The 17694-nt window shown below is 39.4% G+C and overlaps 1 protein-coding gene across 3 annotated transcripts in view; it reads left to right on the top strand.

Annotated features, from left to right (window-relative positions):
• SYT14 (synaptotagmin 14) overlaps positions 1-17415 on the top strand; it is a 58388-nt gene extending 40973 nt beyond the window's left edge. For all 3 annotated transcript variants that reach the window (XM_034060727.1, XM_034060729.1, XM_034060728.1), the window contains 3 exons: positions 1277-1726; positions 13125-13314; positions 16672-17415. In XM_034060727.1, the coding sequence (XP_033916618.1) occupies positions 1277-1726; positions 13125-13314; positions 16672-16985 (954 nt within the window). In that variant the 3' untranslated portion in view covers positions 16986-17415. The remainder of the gene's footprint in view (positions 1-1276; positions 1727-13124; positions 13315-16671) is intronic.
• The last annotated feature ends 279 nt before the right edge of the window (positions 17416-17694 follow it).

Genomic DNA, 17694 nt, shown 5'->3' with positions numbered 1-17694 from the left:
AAGATTTGAAGTGCATATTAAGGCTCAGTCCTGATGTGTCAGCAGTTGTTTCTGTTCAGTTTCTGAAGCTGATGTTGCATACCTGGGGTGTTGATGCAGCATCTGGAAGGTGCAGCTGCGACTTCCTCCAGTAGCTAGTACTCTGTATGTACCTGCTGATGAGCTAGGACCAGAATCTGTATGTATGATCTCCATTACTGGGGAAGAAGCATGTGTACATATGGTCCTCAAACCCCGACAGATTGCAGCAAATCTAATCCTAGTTCTTCCCGTTTTGTGTCACACCAGTCATTAATGTAAGCACACTCCATAAGAGCTGAGAATACTGCCAGCCTTTTTTTACAGCCACTCAACAACTTGAAGAATGAAGCTTTCAGAGGAACAAATATCTATGGCAATGTAGAATTGGTTTAAAATAAAAACATGGCATTTTTAAATCCAGAAGGTTTTATTATGATATCTATTAATGTGCATGAACCAGCGTATCTTTGATAATACACAGGAAATACATTTGGTTTACATACTTGGAATAGCTTATGAACAGTAGGGTGACCTGCACTCGGAGGTATTATGTGTTTCAGTATCACTATCAAACTACCTGTTGTGACAATGTAGAGCATCTGCATTTTGTTCAAAGTTTGAAGTGACAATAAACATTCTGAATTCTACGGTTGAAATGCAGTTTTAGGGCTGATGCTGTTTGCAGAAGGTTCAGGAGTTGTGTTCAGGACAGATGCATCTTAACACTGTTCCAGTAAAAGTCCATTAAGAAAACCATGCTAATTTTTGGCACGTTCATAGAATGCTTGTGGAGTGCAACAAGAGCTACATGTGCAAGTAGGTGTTGGTATTCCTGTATTCATTCCTGGGTCTCACCATGCTCTCAAATCGGTAGTCATCTCTTAAGCCACTCTAATAATAATGTTCACTTCACTGTGCATCCTGGCACTGAAATGAGGTAGTTCTATCTTGTGGCAAATGTATATGCATTTTAACATGTACAGGGGAGATCAGAAGTGGATCCCAGTTTAATCTGAGCTCTCTCTGACTGGCTCCTGGCTTTTGATAGTATTGGCCAGGTAAAGGCTTTTGAATTTTTCTTGGCTGCTAGTTGGCTGTCTCCTTTCAGTGTTTAAGTGCATAGTGTATGAAAGGAATGAGATGATCATAGTCCCTTCATATTGCTTAGGGAAAGCCATATATTTCCATGGTAGATTTAATAATAGAATACAATAAATAAATAAATAGCCATTTTTTTTCCCTTCCTCTTCTTCAGGATATGTCAGCTCGAGGATCGTCTTCGCAGCTCCCTAAACCTTTTGATCCTGAGCCAGTAGCTAAATACGGCACACTGGATGTGACTTTTGACTATGACTCACAGGAACAGAAGCTTTTGGTGACAGTGACAGCTGTCACAGACATTCCCACTTACAGCAGGACAGGTGGAAGCTCGTGGCAAGTACACCTCGTTCTTCTCCCTATAAAGAAGCAGAGAGCAAAAACCAGCATCCAGCGGGGACCGTGCCCTGTCTTCACAGAGACATTCAAATTCAATCACGTGGAGTCAGAGATGATTGGGAATTACGCGGTTCGCTTCAGACTCTACAGCGTACGGCGCATGAAAAAGGAGAGGGTTGTGGGAGAAAAGGTCTTTTACTTAACCAAATTGAACCTTCAAGGGAAGATGTCAGTGCCAGTGATACTGGAGCCTTCTTACAGTCTGTCTGTGAGTATTAAATGAGGCACAATGAGAATGCAGTGCTGTACAGTGTCCTGAATTCTGGGAGAATAGTGTGTATTTATAGAGTCATCACATCTGCTCTATTTTCTTCGACAGTGGTGGCACTGTATTAGCACAAGGATCATTTCCTTAGAGCTTCTGTAAGTACATTCACTTTCCAGCTGCAAAAGCTTCCTGTATTTTTCCTTTTAATTACTCAGAAATTTCCAGTCCATAAATATGGACATAGTGGGGAATATAGGTATGTATATCAACACGCAATTACATATGTATTTAGTAGTATAATCTTTACTCTGCTACCCATAGCATCTCAATTGGAAAATAAAAATAGGATAGAGGGGAAAGAAAAAATCCATGCTAGTGAGTGCGCTCCGTGTGTTGCAATTAAATCTTGGTTGCAATAGGTATTTTCCATTCCAGAAAGAAAGACAGGAAAGGGGAATTGTGGAAGCACAGAGCTGGTTTTAATAACTTCAGACTAGAACCTTGTAAATAATTGATTCCTGGTTCTAAAGTGAATGATAGTGTGAGAAGCAGTTCAAACTGAAAAGGAGTTTTGTTGGCTGAAAAACCCCTGCCTACCTGATGAGCAGCATCTTTTGTCCCTGCAGATAATGTAATGTTTTTACTAAAGCAAAGCAGCAGTAAGGGTAAACTTTGGTTTTACTGTCCAGACACTTAGAGCTCTATAAGGGCAATGATCAGCATCTCCTCTTTCTTTGTTGTGGATATTTAAGCATGCTTCTGTCCAGAAAGAGGGTGTTTGTGATGTTGTTGTCAGGGCTTCCCACAGTAGGACTGCTTGAAGGCTCATGGCTTAGGAGCTGCATATGTGCTAAATAATGGAGTTTTGAGGGGAAGAGAAGGTGATTTAGCAAGAACAGCCTTATTTGGGCATTGTATGTGGTTTATGTGAGGTTTTTAAACTATCAATAAAAGGGGAGAAGGGAAAGAAAGGAAATTTGGGTTTTTTTTTAGGTGAAATAACGCAAAACAATGCAAAAAGGTTGGATCAGTTGTAATGGCAATTCTATTGAAGCTGAGTATTGCAAAAGGCACTCAAAATAAAATGCCATTTTATTTAATGCAAAAAATATTAATTAGAATTAGTAAAAGCTGAGACTAAAACCTGGATCTGAAAGAGGATCAGCTGACAATAGCACAGTTTTTTTATGATACCTTAAGTACAAATGGGTGTATTCCAAGGCTGAAGTGGTTCACCTACCTGGTGTGAATGCCCCTAATGCTGAGGTTGCTGGTTTCACAGCGAGGAAATAAGCACCCCATGAAGCAAACCATTGAATATTCCAAATGGACTCGCTAAATTTGTGTGTGTTGTCAATAGATGCTTGTAGGAGATATACCAAAGTCCTCAAAAGAGGCCAGAGAATGGGCCAGGCTGTTGACTGATTGCTGTATCCTCTATGTGCTTTGTGTATTCTGAATTATTTTCTTGAGCCTCTGTGGTAGGGAGAGTTAAAACAGATTCCAGAAGGCATCGAAGATAAGAAACTTGATATTTATGTTCTGTGATAGTGAAGATGCCACATCTGCACTTTTTTCCCCCTCATTTTTGAGGGGAAGGAATAAGGTTATTGATAAGAAGTGAAAGGATCTCCCAAAGTTTGTTGCTGTAATGGGGTTTATGGAGGTCTGCTTTAGCCCTACCTATTACCAGAAAGGAACCTTCATTGTCTGGATAGCTTGAATTAGGATCTATGGGGTTTTGTGAACCTTTGAAAACTCATTCACATCCGAGTTCATAGGTATTTTTCTATTATTATTATAGCCTGTATTATATTTTTTGATGAGCAGATTTATAACAGGGTTTGACATATAGTTATTTTCCAAGAGTGTTAAAATGCATTGCGTTTTTAGGATGTGTGACTTGTATTCAAGCCCTTGTTCTTGCAAACAGCCAGGTCATCCTCTTGGGTATTTTCATCTGAAAACATGAGGTTGTTTCATTTCTAACCTGAATTCCTTCACAGCCATGCACAAAGCAGCGTGGCTAAAGCTAAAACAAGGCAGTGTGGTTTGAGCTAAAACAGTGCAATATGGTTAGAGGCAGACCAGGGAGTTTGATGCCTTTCAAACACAGGGGCATGCTCACGGGAGCAGGGCCAGCAACTCTGGTTGCTGTTAAAATGTGGGCAAGTGCACATCATGGGGAGCATGTAGCACTTGTGTGCTCCTTATATAGGTTTCACAGCTACACATGGCTTCGGATTCACAAGTATATTCAGCAGCCTTCCTCACTCGATGTCACCCTGTTCCTCACCTTCCTACATTGTGTATAATGTCTTGCATTAGCAGCTATTATCCCCATCTGCAGTTCTCCCACATAACAGGGAATTCCTCCTCAGCTCCCTTACGTTTATCACACTCTCTTCCAAGTTCAGCATATGTTTGAGTGAGGAGGAAACAGGACCAGTAAGGGCTAGCCAAAGTGCATGTCACTGTTACCTGAGACCGTCTCCCTCTTAGGTGTGATAGAAATGAGCTGTTGCATCCAAAGTTCATAGGAGGTGTGTGCGTTGTGGTTTTGCATGTGTGTAGTTTACTTAGGAAGATGCTTTCAGAGACGTTTTCCTTTTAGTACAATGGCAGACAAATTTTCATTCACTTGTGTTGGAGCTTAGAATCATTTTTGATGCTTATTTTCCTTCAGGAAGTCTCTGTGGGGCTGTTTTCAGTTGTTCCTCATTCCTCTCATCTGAAGACATTTTCCTGACAGTGAACAACAGCCTCCAGTGTGAAGTGGTTATAAAAACACAGAAGCAGTTTACTGAGTGCAATCTGTTTGGAAAAGATCAGAGGAACAAGCATCATCCTCTTCACCATCCCAGAGGTTGCTTTTTGAAGCAACAATCAGTCCTGGGTTTTGGTTTTGGTTGGTTTTGGAAGTATCAGGTCTTGGAAGTTGGATGACCACAGCATACCTCTTCCTGCTCAACAAGTCTAGGAAGTGTTCATAAGTGCATAAAGGATTATTTCCTATGTCTTTACTGTAAATATCCAGAGTGTCTGAGCATTATTTTGATTACAACTTTTTCCATGAAGGCATTTATGAATTGAATGTATAAAAATACTCTTGGGCACACACGTGTGTACTCTCCACTTTGAGGGCAATGGTTATCACCTGGTATATGTTAGCTTATGCATTGTGTTTCAGACATGATGTTACTATATTGAACATTAGGGTGATGCTTTTCAGTCTCCAAACTGTCCCCAGTCAAATGAGGGGCTGTGAATAACTGTTCTAAATTAAATAAGTAACTCTTTTGAGCAATACTCTCTTTTCAGAAAGTGACAAACATTGTCTAAAATTACATGTTTGGTTTTGATCACCTTTACAAAAATAAAATGCAAGAAGCTCACATATATATATGTATATATATATATATATATATAAATCAAGAGTTTCCTCAGGTATCTGTGAGATCCTCAGACTGTGGTTCTCTGTGGTGTGATTCTCTCCCAACCACTCCTGCAGTTCTAATGAGCAGGAAGGAAGGTAATCCTGCTGTAAAAGCATACTGTGGATTTCCCAGCAGTGGCTTTGTCGTAGCTACAAGTAAAGGTTTTCAAGGTTGTCACTAGCATGAAATTTCCACATCTGAAGGTTATGCACTGTTTAAATCCTTCTTGATCAACTCTTTCAGTGGAGAAACATTCCTTAACTCAGGAATCCGGCTGAAATACCTGTTTCCTTTAGAGTTAACTGAATTTCCTGACTGTTTTGTGTGTTAATAATCTGAATGGTTTGCATGCATGTGCATGCAGACATTTCACTTTTGTTACTATCCTTCAAGTAACCAAGAAAAAGGCAAACACAGAAAGGTTCTGTTTGCAGGTTTGAGCACCCTTCAGCAAAAGCCATGTACTGGTTTCCTCCTGTTTATTTCCACTGGGGGAAATTCCTATCAGAGACATTGCACAGACAGATGAAGTTATTACTCTGAAGGTTTATAACTTGTTTGTGGAGCTTCTATGGTTTTGATTTACTTACTGGGTGATGATTCTTCTCATGGGTTTTGCAGTGTGACGTAAATGTTCTTCATTAGCATTGCTTGTTTTAAACTAGACCTCCAGGTAATCACTTCCTTTGTATATTCAAGCAGCCTGTATTTGATATCAGATATGCATTCCTGTTAATAGGTTGTCTTTAGGAAAGGATCCTTTTAGTTTTAGTGAGTTAGCCTCTTGTCAGGCTTGGCTCTCAGGTTGTCAGACCTTGTGCAGCATCTTTCACAGCCTCTGTCCTTTGATTTGGGTTAATCACCTGTCAGCTGGCACTAGCAGAATCCAACTCTTGCCCTTCTTTGTGATGTGTATGATAGCTCTGAGAACTGAAGCAGATCCCTTTCAACAGCAAGCACCTGTAGAACCTCTTGGATCATGAGGTTAAACATGACCTGAACAAATCAAAAGGGGTCCCACCAGCAGATCAAAATAGAGCTGGATGAACTGTTAATCACAAATAGTTTTACTGACAAATGCATTATAAACGTATCTTAATGTTATGGATTAGTGAAAAATAATTGCATGAATGTTTATGCAATCAAATACTAGTCCATAGATTGCCTATAAATTATGCCTGCTGCTTGATCACTGAATCTCCTTCTCTTTAACCAGTTTGAAAGAGCATAATCAAGAGAGAAGGGAGAAAAATGGGCCATTGATCTCCCCAACAAGCATAGAGGATAAGTGCATCTGGATAGCACACTGTCATTTAAAGAAGTCTGTGTCCTTGGAAGCTGTCCCATAGTAACATCCCCGTTGTCTTACAAGGTTGACAGGAGTAAGGAGAGGGGGAGGTGGGAGTGGGTCTGGGTAGGAGCTGTTAATGTGGCTTCCTCAGGAGTGCAGGTTGAAACGTCTGCATTTTGTGTCAGATGTGCTCAACTCAATTGCCAGCGCAGGCATCTAACAGCTTTTAGTGCTTGAATGTTTCTTTATGCTACATGTCTTATCTCAGGAAACAGAATGCAATAATAAAAGGCCTCTTCTCCTCCTTGCCCATGGCAGTATAAAAAGCTGGTAGACTTTTGTGATGTAAAACCAGCACTTTTGTAAATGCTGTGAATTCCCCTGTATGTTCATTTCCAGGTTTGCCCCCGCTACTGCTCGGGTGCGCTCTGCGAGTTTCAAGCCTGTGAAGTCTATGAAACTACTAAATGACCTTTTGTCATGAGATAGGGAAGGCAAAGGAGTCATTTAAATGTAGTCAAGAAGAAGTTATAAAACCCTTTAAGTGTTTCCCTTTCGATAGAGGTTTCATGTTTTCTGTGCAGAGCTGATCACATTAAAAACTTGTAGTGCTAATAGCTACTGAAATAGGAAAAGCAGCATAGAAACCTTGCTGTGAACTTGGTCAAAATCCTGTGGAGAAGCAGCATTTTGGTTAAAACTTAGTATTTTTTAAGTATTTAATTTTATGATGAAATTATGATGTCCTGAAGTTTGAGAGCAAACCTGATTCAATAATACTGTATTGTTCTTAGAAAACCCACAAGGGTTTTAATTCTTAATATTACTTCAAAAAGGGTTAGTACCATCATGTATCTAAGGAAGGCTTATAGGTTTGTACATGATAGTATCTCCAGTAAATTAAAGCTGCGCATAGAACTGTTAAGGTTTTAAGCCCTTCATTGTAGTGAATTAAGGAATTCTTACTTTTCATTTTGTCTCCATCTTTCCATGTTTCATCTGTGAGAAAACAGCATGGTTTGTAAAATTCTGCATCCAGAAGCCTTTTTTTCCCCTCGAGAGTAAAGAATAAGTCAGAGCAGAAGCTTCTGATGAGAAATGGGAATTTGTAGCACTTCAGCTAATCTGATATTCAACAACATTAATAATAGCTTAATAATCAGAATAAGTCTATACTGGATGTGAGTAAAATCAATATAGAATGGATCTATTTGCTAAGGAGTTTGAAATCTGAATTTGTGACTAGGAAATCCTGGTAATTTTTAAAGCATGTCACTCCCCCTGAATAAATGTGTTTGTTTCCTAAAATCAAGTTGCATAAGGAAAAAATCATTTCAGTATTTCCTTGACTGTCTGTAATTTAACTTGGCTTAGACGTCAGTGCTGTGAAGTGTTCAGTACAGGAATAAAAATGTGCCTTGTACTGAAATGTGCATTGTGTTAATTGGAACATCTTTCCTAGATGTTATTATTAGTCCTAGTAATAAGAACTGTTACTTAATTTGTCATTTAGTTTGATCACTAAATCTTTTTAACCAGTTTGAAGGAGCAGAATAAAAGAGAAAAATGAAATGATTTACCCCTGATCTCTCTAACAAACACAGGGAGTAACTCCATCTGGACAGAGCATTGTCATTTAACAAGGCTGTGGCCTTGTTATGTAAAATATTGATCATATTAATTTGAGGATCGTGTGACCCCTGAGGTTCACCTTTAGAAACAAACAGTTGTTACATCCTGTAGGTATCAGCATACAAGAGGAGTATCAATTGTTTAATACAAGCAACTGGCTTGAGTATCGATCCTTGCAGCTCTTCTGTGACTTAGTGGAAACAGAAGCCGAAGTGATGAGGACCTGAGGCTGACATCTTTGTAAAAGCAAAAGTGTCCAGTACAGCACATAAGTTGGATTTAGATGCCGGAATTCAGCTTTATAGAGCTCCATTCTTTGACATTCCTAATGATTTTGCATCCCTGTGTTTTCAGGGCTGATTTCAGGTGGTTTTAGTTCTCTTTCCCAGGAATGATCTTGGTTTATTTTTCCCCAGAAGTTATTGTAGCTTTGAAACTTGTTAGAAAGCATTGAGTGCTTTAGCCCCTAATGAGGGATGTGGAGCCTCTAGGTTTGTTCTCAGTGCAGGAGCAGAGGATGGGCTCCAGGCTAAGAGCTGGTCTGGAGCCTGCTTGGTGCCTGGGTGCTCTCATCACTTCAGCAAGCTTTGCCTTAAAGTGGAACAGTAGCTTCAGGGTTCAGCATTGGTGATTAAGAGAGAGAAATACTTTTATCTGAAATGCTGGAGACCTGGATTCAGTTCTCTGTTTTTCCTACTGGGATTCAGATTTCCTTCCCTAACCTCTCAGTTGTATCGATACAGAAGTAGAAGAAAGTAATGTGCAAAAAAAAGTCCTTGAAGAGGTTCATGGTATAACATTAACATTTAGGATTTGAGAGAGGCATTTTGACAAGCAACATGCTGTGAATCAGATTTTCGTTGGTGAAGGATTGTCAGCAAGGTTTCATCTTTCCGGTGTGTATTTTGGAAAGCCAAGAGAAATCAGATGGTCTTGCTATGTAAGCCTATGGAGGCATGATTTTAACCTGTGCATTGAGGAGAAACGGACTTTTAACTGCCCTCAGAGCATGGGCACATTATTCTCTGTGCTTAACTCCAGTTGGCTTAAGAGCAGAGTTTAGGAGCAGAACTTCAGTCTATAGAAAAATAACAGTAGGACATGAATATGTAAGTAACAAATACCCTGTTTCCATGGAATTTTGGTGAGGGAAGACAAATAAGTACATTTTACATATATTATCATTGTTGGAAATAGAGGATTCTCTGTGTTGTAAGAAGGCAAAGAAGACGATTACTGAAAGTCCTTAGGGGCTGAGGTCTGACAGGATGTATTGTGTGTGTTCACTTCCATTGGCACTAGGGGAAAAAATAAAGTGTTCTTTTTTGATTGCCAACTTTTGTACAATAGGAACATGTAAAACCCAAATACCACTTAATGGGAATGGTTTTATCATATATTCATTTGAAAGTGATGTTTCCTCCCCACACAGTGTGTGCAGAGAAGTCACCAAGGATGACAGTAGCTTGGAGAATTAATAGCTAAGGTGTTGTAGAATAACACATATTCCATTTATGATCCAGTGTAAAGCAGTGATTCTGGTAAGTGTTGGTCAAATAAAGTCCACCTGATTTTGTAATGAAGCACTGCCCTGTGGTGTATAAGGGGAATATTTAGGTCCTCTGCACAAAGCTCTTTGTTGGGAATTAAAAAATCGTGATTTACTGTATTTAAACCAAATATTTAGAATAGAGTTTGCTAAATATTTGTTCACTTGTATTTCCTGTTGATAGCTTCTGTTGTTGTTATGGCTGAATTGACAAAAATGGGTTAGAGAGTTGGCATTAATATACTGGAGACAAACTCGAGAGACAATTCCTTGCACTGTGGCCAGATCATCAGTACCTTGACAGTTCATCTAAGTTCTTAAAACTGTGCATTTAAGACTTTACTGTGGTTCTTACTGGGCTATTCTGGTGCCTCACTGCCCTTGAAAGGCTTTTGCAATTAGGGAACCTTAGTCTCCTTTTACTCCTGCTTATTAAAATACACAGTGTTTATAGAGGAAGAGAAGGAGGACTTATAAAATAAACTGGGATACACAGAATGTTTCAAACAAGTAGTAATTCTGGTCTAAATACTCTGTTTCCCCCAATGAAGCTCCAGCATCAGTGTGTTCTGCAGATAGTTACAGATAGATTGAATGCAGATCTGTGAGGAGATGAGAAGCATCTGGTAGCACTGTGATGTTGTCATGAGATGAAAGCTTCATTGTAGCTAAGTTTATATCCATGTTGTAGCAATTAGCAATTCCAGTGTTAATATTTCACAGTTTGGCACAATTTGAAGCTTCTGTTTTGAGCAGGTAAAAATGTAACTTCTTGTCTTTTTTTCTTGAGTTTGGTAGCTCTCCTCTTGAATTTGGACTAGAAACAGGAAAAAGACCCTCTCAACAGGCTTGAAAACCTGTTGTTATTCACTTCTAATGCACCTTACAGGGTTAACGTCAGGCTACTTACCGATAGTCATGATCATCAGGGAATGGCTTACATAAAACAGTGGATGGATTTCCACAATGTGAACAATTAACTCTGTGCTCAGAGAAAATGCTTTTGGGAAGACATCTGCTAATACTCAGTATCCCTGATTTTAACTTTGTTGTGCAATGAAAAGACTTGCTTCAGTTACTGACCTGAGCCTTGCTGATTTCAGCTGTCTCTTTACCTTCCCTGATCCCTGTTTCTCCTTTTCTTCCTCTTAAGATCTGTTTTCTTCCAGAAGCAAACTGACAAACTACAACCTCACCTTCCCCTCAGCATGACACTGAATGGCTTGGGGTGTTTTTTTATGTCAAATGGAAAACAAAGTATGGTTTAGATTCTTTCTTGGGTGAATTTGGTTGCTTTATTTTAATGCCATTAAACTTTTGTCACCGCAGCATTTGGTAGGAAGGAGGTTCCTAAGTTTATTACACACTAAGGATTAAATATGCTTTTGCTTGTTTCAAACCTGCCACCTGGCTCAAAACAAAAGGCAAAATGTTTTGGTTTAGGAATTGTTGTAGCAATGTATTTAAGTGCAACCTTCTCGTTTCCATCAGGACTGCATCTACCTGTTCTTTCTGTGCAGCAGTTGTAAGGTACAGTGGCTGAGTTGCATTTCCATCTGCTTACTACAAAGCATCCCTTGGGTCTTCTCATCCCACCTGGTCAGCTTGTTTTCTCTGGCCTTAACATACATAGTGTTGTCTGTCCACTCAGGATTCTGCTGGAAGGGAATGATATTCCTAGCCTATCCTTATGTAACTTTGTAATATCACACTTGGTTCATTTTTCTGTTGTTTCCCCTCTATTCTGTTAAATCACACAGAAACTACTTCCTTTCGAGGTACACTTCAGGATTCATCCCCACTCAGTCATCGCTCATTTACTATTTACTGTTTCTAGCGTTTTAGAAGTCATTCTTACACCCACTGTGACCAGTTTAACTCTGTCACAAACCTGTTTAGATCGGATTCCTATTTGAACATCAGTAAACTGCATAAGAAAGTCGCCATCAGGAAGGAGTGCTGTCATCACCTTCTCTGGGTACAGATGTCAAAGCCCTTTGAGGTTTTCACGTGGGGAGAGCATTACCCAGCTGCTCACTTTGTCTTATGTCTTTTTTGTGGACATGCAGCATAATCACAGTCAAATTTGAGACCTAAGGGAATTTTGTTGAGGTGGCTCTTTAATAGTAAGAATACATTTACTACCAACAATGTTTATTAATGAGGAACTGCATTGAGCCTTCTGTCCAGCCTCTTGGAAATACTCTATTGAGAAGAACTAGGTAAAAGTGTGAAGGATATTATTGTAGGTTCATAGTTTCTTCTTGTAGGTATTGTGTCTTCTATAATTTGAGGTTCTGTAATGCATTTGACATCTATGTGTCAGATGAAGTTACTTGCTTTTAAAGTTAACTTTCCTCTTGATGAGGATTTGTGCCTATGTCAGCTCTTGCTGAACATGATGGAGATACTTGGAATCTGGAAGAATCCTCTTCACAAAACCATCGTGACTCCTTGGAATTGTGCTGCCAGATTCCCAAACCATTTAAGCCATATTGGAAAAATCTGTGGATCCAAAGGACCCCTTTTCCGAGAGGGATGTACATCCTAAAGGGATGTACTGGTAATTCAAAAGTCTTTTCTTAGCTAGTGAGCAAATTGCTGTACCAATGGCGAGGTTCTGTCCACTTCCTTGTTTTCAGAAGGGCAACTCTATGTGCCAGTGCATGAAAGCAAGGAGTAAAGATGGGAACAACTAGGGGATGACTAGTGTGTCAGCATAAAGAAAGTACAATTTTCTTTTAAGGCAAATAATGAGGGGTTAGAATGAGTATCAGAAGCTCCCGTCACGGATGGAATGTGATGAGAATACATGAGAGAGCTGAACTTTTTTGGAAGCTTCCAAGGTGGGAATTAAAGCATCACTTGCGGAGCTTCAGGATGGCATCCTTCCTTTCCCACCCAAGACAAAGGGTCTATTGCAGTTCCGTATCTCTGGCTCAATTCAGTTCCTTATGAGCTAATTTATTCTAGACAGTGCATTTTTCTACATGCATGTGTTCTGTTGTTTTGCTACTTGTAAATTCTCAGTCTTGAGAATAACCTTTACGAGAGAGGAATAAGAATTTCCTGAATTTTATTATCTTCAAAGTCCCACTAGTGTTTTCCAGTTTGGGAAAGTAAAAGATCCAGTGTTTAATGTTCTCCAGGATGCTGAGAAATGATGTTACAGGTCCTACCTTAGCAATTGAAGGTAACTGGGACCACAAAGGCTGCTCTTCATCTTCTGCTTGTATTTCTCCTGAATTATGAAGCAAAGAAACACAAATTGTGGGTTTTTTTTGATTCCAAACTGCTTTAGTCTTTGTTAGCTTCAACATGTGCAAATGGAGTGTATATTTAGCGTGTACATTCCTTATTGGGTGATTGAATGAAACTTCTGTTAGTGTCAGGAAGTTGCTTTCCTAGTTTTCTATGCGTAAGTCTAAAAACTGACTTCCCAGTAACATTATTCCACAAAATACATTGGACTTTGTGTCTGTTTTCTAGGGTTGTGACTCTCAAATGAGCATGTCAGAAGTGTCCTGCAGCGAAAGTACCTCCTCTTGTCAGTCTCTGGTACATGGCTCAGCTCCAGAAATCCTCCTTGGCCTCCTTTATAACGCTACAACTGGAAGATTATCAGCAGAAGTGATAAAAGGCAGCCACTTCAAAAACCTGGCAGCGAACAGACCACCCAGTGAGTACAAATCTTTATGCATCCTAATGCTTCTGGACTGGTGGGGCTCTCAGTAGCAAGGACTTCAATGCTATCATTTAGTTGTACCCAATCAGAATGCAATAGAGCAATCATCAACTAATCTGTTTCATGTTTGATATTTGCAGTCAGTCGGGAAATAGCAAAACTCTCAGCTTCAAAATATTAATTGTAAGTTGACAAGACTGCTTAAATTTTTCATGATGACTGACTAATAAATTACCTTTATCATAATGATTAATTGCTAAATTACTAATGCCTGGCATCACAGGCCAAGAATAAAACCTCAGTGTTTAAAGAGAAAGTACATGCCAGCTAATATTAATATAAACATTCTGAGCAGTTAGTGCTTTTCCTAGAGGAGTTGATACTGCAGACTGTAATTGCTTTTGTGCCTCTGTAGAGGTGGTGGTTGTATATGTAGCTTGGGAATGTCAGTGAAGACAACAGAGAAGCAAATCGAGACCTTTGGCATGTGGTGCAGAAGGAATATTCACCATCAGAAAGGACTTGAAATATGTGCTCAAGCGTTTGTTCAAAAATACATTTGTCTGAAATATCTGTGAACTCTATATACTTCTAAATTGGAGGCAGATGGGATGTCACACACAGAATGTTTTTACTGTCTAATTCTTTGATGTAGCTTGAGAAAGTTCAGTGATGAACTCGTACCACATTTATTTTGCATTGGTTTTTACATGATGAGGCTGATGGGCATAAGGTGTAGCCAGACCTACCTGCCTGTTCCTCTTGATTTAGGCTGAGGGCTCAGGTTTTAGCCTTCTGTTTCTTAAGCCCCAGATTTGTATGGCGCTAGCAGATTATCTGGCATTACTAGGTTATGTAGCAGGCTGCCAACACTTCATAAGTGGTTTGCACATCTCACTTCAGAGTTCAGGAAGTAAGCCAAACAACTTGAGACTGGTGCTTTCCTCTTTCTTTCTTGACCCATGTTTTCTTCTGTTCAGTAATTACATTTGGCTCAGCCTTAATCTGCTTTGCTTTCTCTATTCTTTTCATGCTGATGGAGCCAGACTTTGTTAACGTGGCCAAAGAAGGAAAGTGAAAGAATCTCCTATACTTTCATATAGTTAGGTAGCTGTCCCAGAGTCACCTATTTGGAGACAGAGCATAGGAATAGCTGGGGAGAGCCAAGAAGGCACAAGGACACTGGGGTGAGGGAAGGAAGGAATGAACAGGAAGGAAAACCGGGAGAGAAGGGACCATGTGTCCCTTAGAGAAGAAACAGTAGGTGGCTTATGCTTGTCTTTGTAGAATCTCTACAGATAGCCAAGTTCTTCTTGATGTTTAGAGTAGGCAAGTGTTTGGTCAGGACTTGTTTTGAAGGGAGGTACATATCTTTGTTTCTCTGTGTGGCAGTTAATATTTTGCCTGAAAGATGCTTCTTAGTATTCTTCCATTAGGGAGAAACGGGGTGCAAGCTTTTGCACATCACATGAACGTGTGTGTATGCATGCACATGCACATTAAACCCATAAATACATGGATTCAAACAAGTGAGATCTTTACGTTTTAAATAGAGGCTCAGAGCTGAATTTCAGATGTAAGCATCCCTCAGCTATTTTTAGAGGTTAGATCAGAATCATTCTTGTGCCCAAGTCTGTCACTACTCAAGAACTGAAGTATTGCAATCAAATATATGAAACTATAAAAGTTAAGGGCAAAACCAGCTTAGTTTTCAGTTCAGTGACTTCATTTTATTGCTTTTTATATATGAAGTAAAACTACTGTGTGCAGTTTTTCTTAATATGCTGGAGTTTGCATGAAAAAGCATAAGGCTTGATAAAAGCTACAGTGATTTTTTCTTTACCCAGTCTTCTATTGCCTAGTCATTTGCATGATTCTTTCTATGTTGAGTGTGCTGTAGAAGCCAGTAACTATCAGTGCTAAGGTATTCCATTATGTAAGAAGTGTAATTTTTGTTAAAGATTACACAAAAACTGCACAAAAGTTTCATTTCATGAGATTTTACCCATCAATCCTTTTGTTCGGTCCTTTTTCTGCTCTATGCTACTAAGGTTTTGTGGTCTTCTACTCCAGTGAATAGTGTTTCCTCTTAAACTTTAACCTTTGATCCTCTCTCACCCAACTACTGACATCTGGTCATTATTTCTTTTACTGCTTTCCACCCCCCGTTGTCAGACGGACTGTTCTGTTGTCTAAAACACTTGATAGGTGGACAGGTTTATATAATCCGAGGTGAGTTCTTGTAGAAACTAACTGAATGTTGTCTTTTTCATGCAAAAGCAAACTTGCCAGCAGTAAAGCTATGCACAGCTGCCTACCATATCGGTTTATAAAAGTATGTGTTTCTTATTTGTGGCACTCTGTAACGCACAAGCTGCATCTATCTCTGATTATGGATGTTGGGATTTCAGTGTATCTGCAAAGTGAAAATATTCCTTTCTTTTTACAGAAATCTTCCATCAAATCTACATAAAATCACTCCAGTCTTCTAATACTATTATTCATTAACATGAACGTGACAGATATAAAGAATGAAACACCAGATTGTTTTATACAGCTCTATATTTCTTAAAATGAGTGAATGTCATGGAATACACATCCTTCTGTTGGAGCATGGCTCGGTGCCGTTCTAGTCAAATGAAAGTAGAGCTTTAAAAATAAGGGTTTCTGCCCAAATACTAACACCCAGTGTGTGCTAACCCCACCTGCATCAGCTTCTTAAACGTACCTCCTAGGAGCAGTGTACAAGTGATGCAAAACCTTATTTCTCTTTAAAGGTGTATTAACTGTGTTCCTTCGTGAAGGTACAGATTAATAGGGTTGTTTGTATTGTGTAAACTTCCACCTTTACGTGCACTTTGCTACATTTAGGTCTTTAAAATATCTCAAATTGACAAGCCCAAAGTGAGAGCCACATCCATGCAGAGATTATTCTTAAGCATTTCATTCTGGCTGTTTTACCAACATTATTTCTTTAATCTTCATTACTTGCCTTCGTTGCATTTTCTTTTTTCCTGTTCTCTGGAAGTTCAGTGGTATGCTTCACAGTGTTGTGGCTAGTTGGAGCTTGCTACGTGTTAATGCAATGTAAGTTTGTTTAGTACAAATAAGAGGGGTTGATGGGAAGAGGATTATGAGGTATACCTTTAACCCATTTACATGGTACTGAAGCTAATTAATTTGTTAGTGTGTTTGTAATATTTTGCTTACTCGTCATCTTCCCGTGTGTCTAAACTAAGCCGTGTTTAGTCAGCCTGGTATACACCATATCCTTGTGTCTTGTAAACCTCTCACTCTCAAAAGCTTTGGTTCTGAGATACCTGACACCCCACAATATGATTTCTTTTGTAGATACGTATGTGAAGTTAACACTGCTGAACTCGATGGGGCAAGAGATGTCCAAATGCAAAACGTCAATCCGCCGAGGACAGCCGAATCCAGTATACAAAGAAACCTTTGTTTTCCAAGTGGCACTGTTTCAGCTTTCAGATGTGACACTCATACTGTCTGTGTATAATAAGCGCAGCATGAAGCGAAAAGAGATGATAGGGTGGATTTCCTTAGGTCTCAACAGCTCAGGAGAAGATGAACTCAATCACTGGACTGAAATGAAAGAATCCAAAGGACAGCAAGTATGTAGATGGCATACTCTACTAGAATCGTAATGGATAGTACAAAGTGCAGTTGTGGTTCTAAGAGATTTTGGTCTCCAGAAGATGATCTTTGCTGGCAATGATCAACAGATCCGCTGTGGAAGTGAAAAATGAAAACTGAGCTCAACATTCCATCATAAAGAATGCACAACAGGCAAACTGGTGGGATTTAATAGATAATCTTCACTTAGAGTCCTGCGTACGCTTCCTTGGTGACAGAGAAGCCTTGCTGTACACAGATACGTTAGTGGTCCCTCTCCCATCTACCTGATGCTGTATTTGTTTGGGTTTGTTTTGTGGTTTTGGATTCAGAAACGTTTTATGTAAGGTTCTCCAAATCAGTGTAAGCTCCTCCTTGTGTAATTTTGTATTGCTCTAACACTGTAGCTTCTGACCTGCCTGTGTTCAGATTAAAGGTCAATACTTTGCACTTTGACAAAAATCGAATCATCTCTAGAGCAAAATTCAAACCCACCGATGGAGAACACTTGGTAACATAGCAAATAATTCGATACTGTTGGTTTACACTGAGTTTCTTTCCAGGAGCTGAGTACAAATAAGTCTTCATTTTTTGATACGCAGTTGGTTTGAAAACTCTTAGCATTTGGGCAACAGGTGAACTCTGGCATCAAACTAATGTTTCTTCCATCTGTGACAGGAACGAGCTCTATCTATGGCATAAATTGGGTTTTTCCCTTTTGCCTGTACTTCTGCCTCATCC

Source organism: Melopsittacus undulatus, chromosome 3, assembly GCF_012275295.1.
Source record: "Melopsittacus undulatus isolate bMelUnd1 chromosome 3, bMelUnd1.mat.Z, whole genome shotgun sequence".
Taxonomy (NCBI): domain Eukaryota; kingdom Metazoa; phylum Chordata; class Aves; order Psittaciformes; family Psittaculidae; genus Melopsittacus; species Melopsittacus undulatus.
This window is presented reverse-complemented; position numbering and strand designations above follow the sequence as displayed.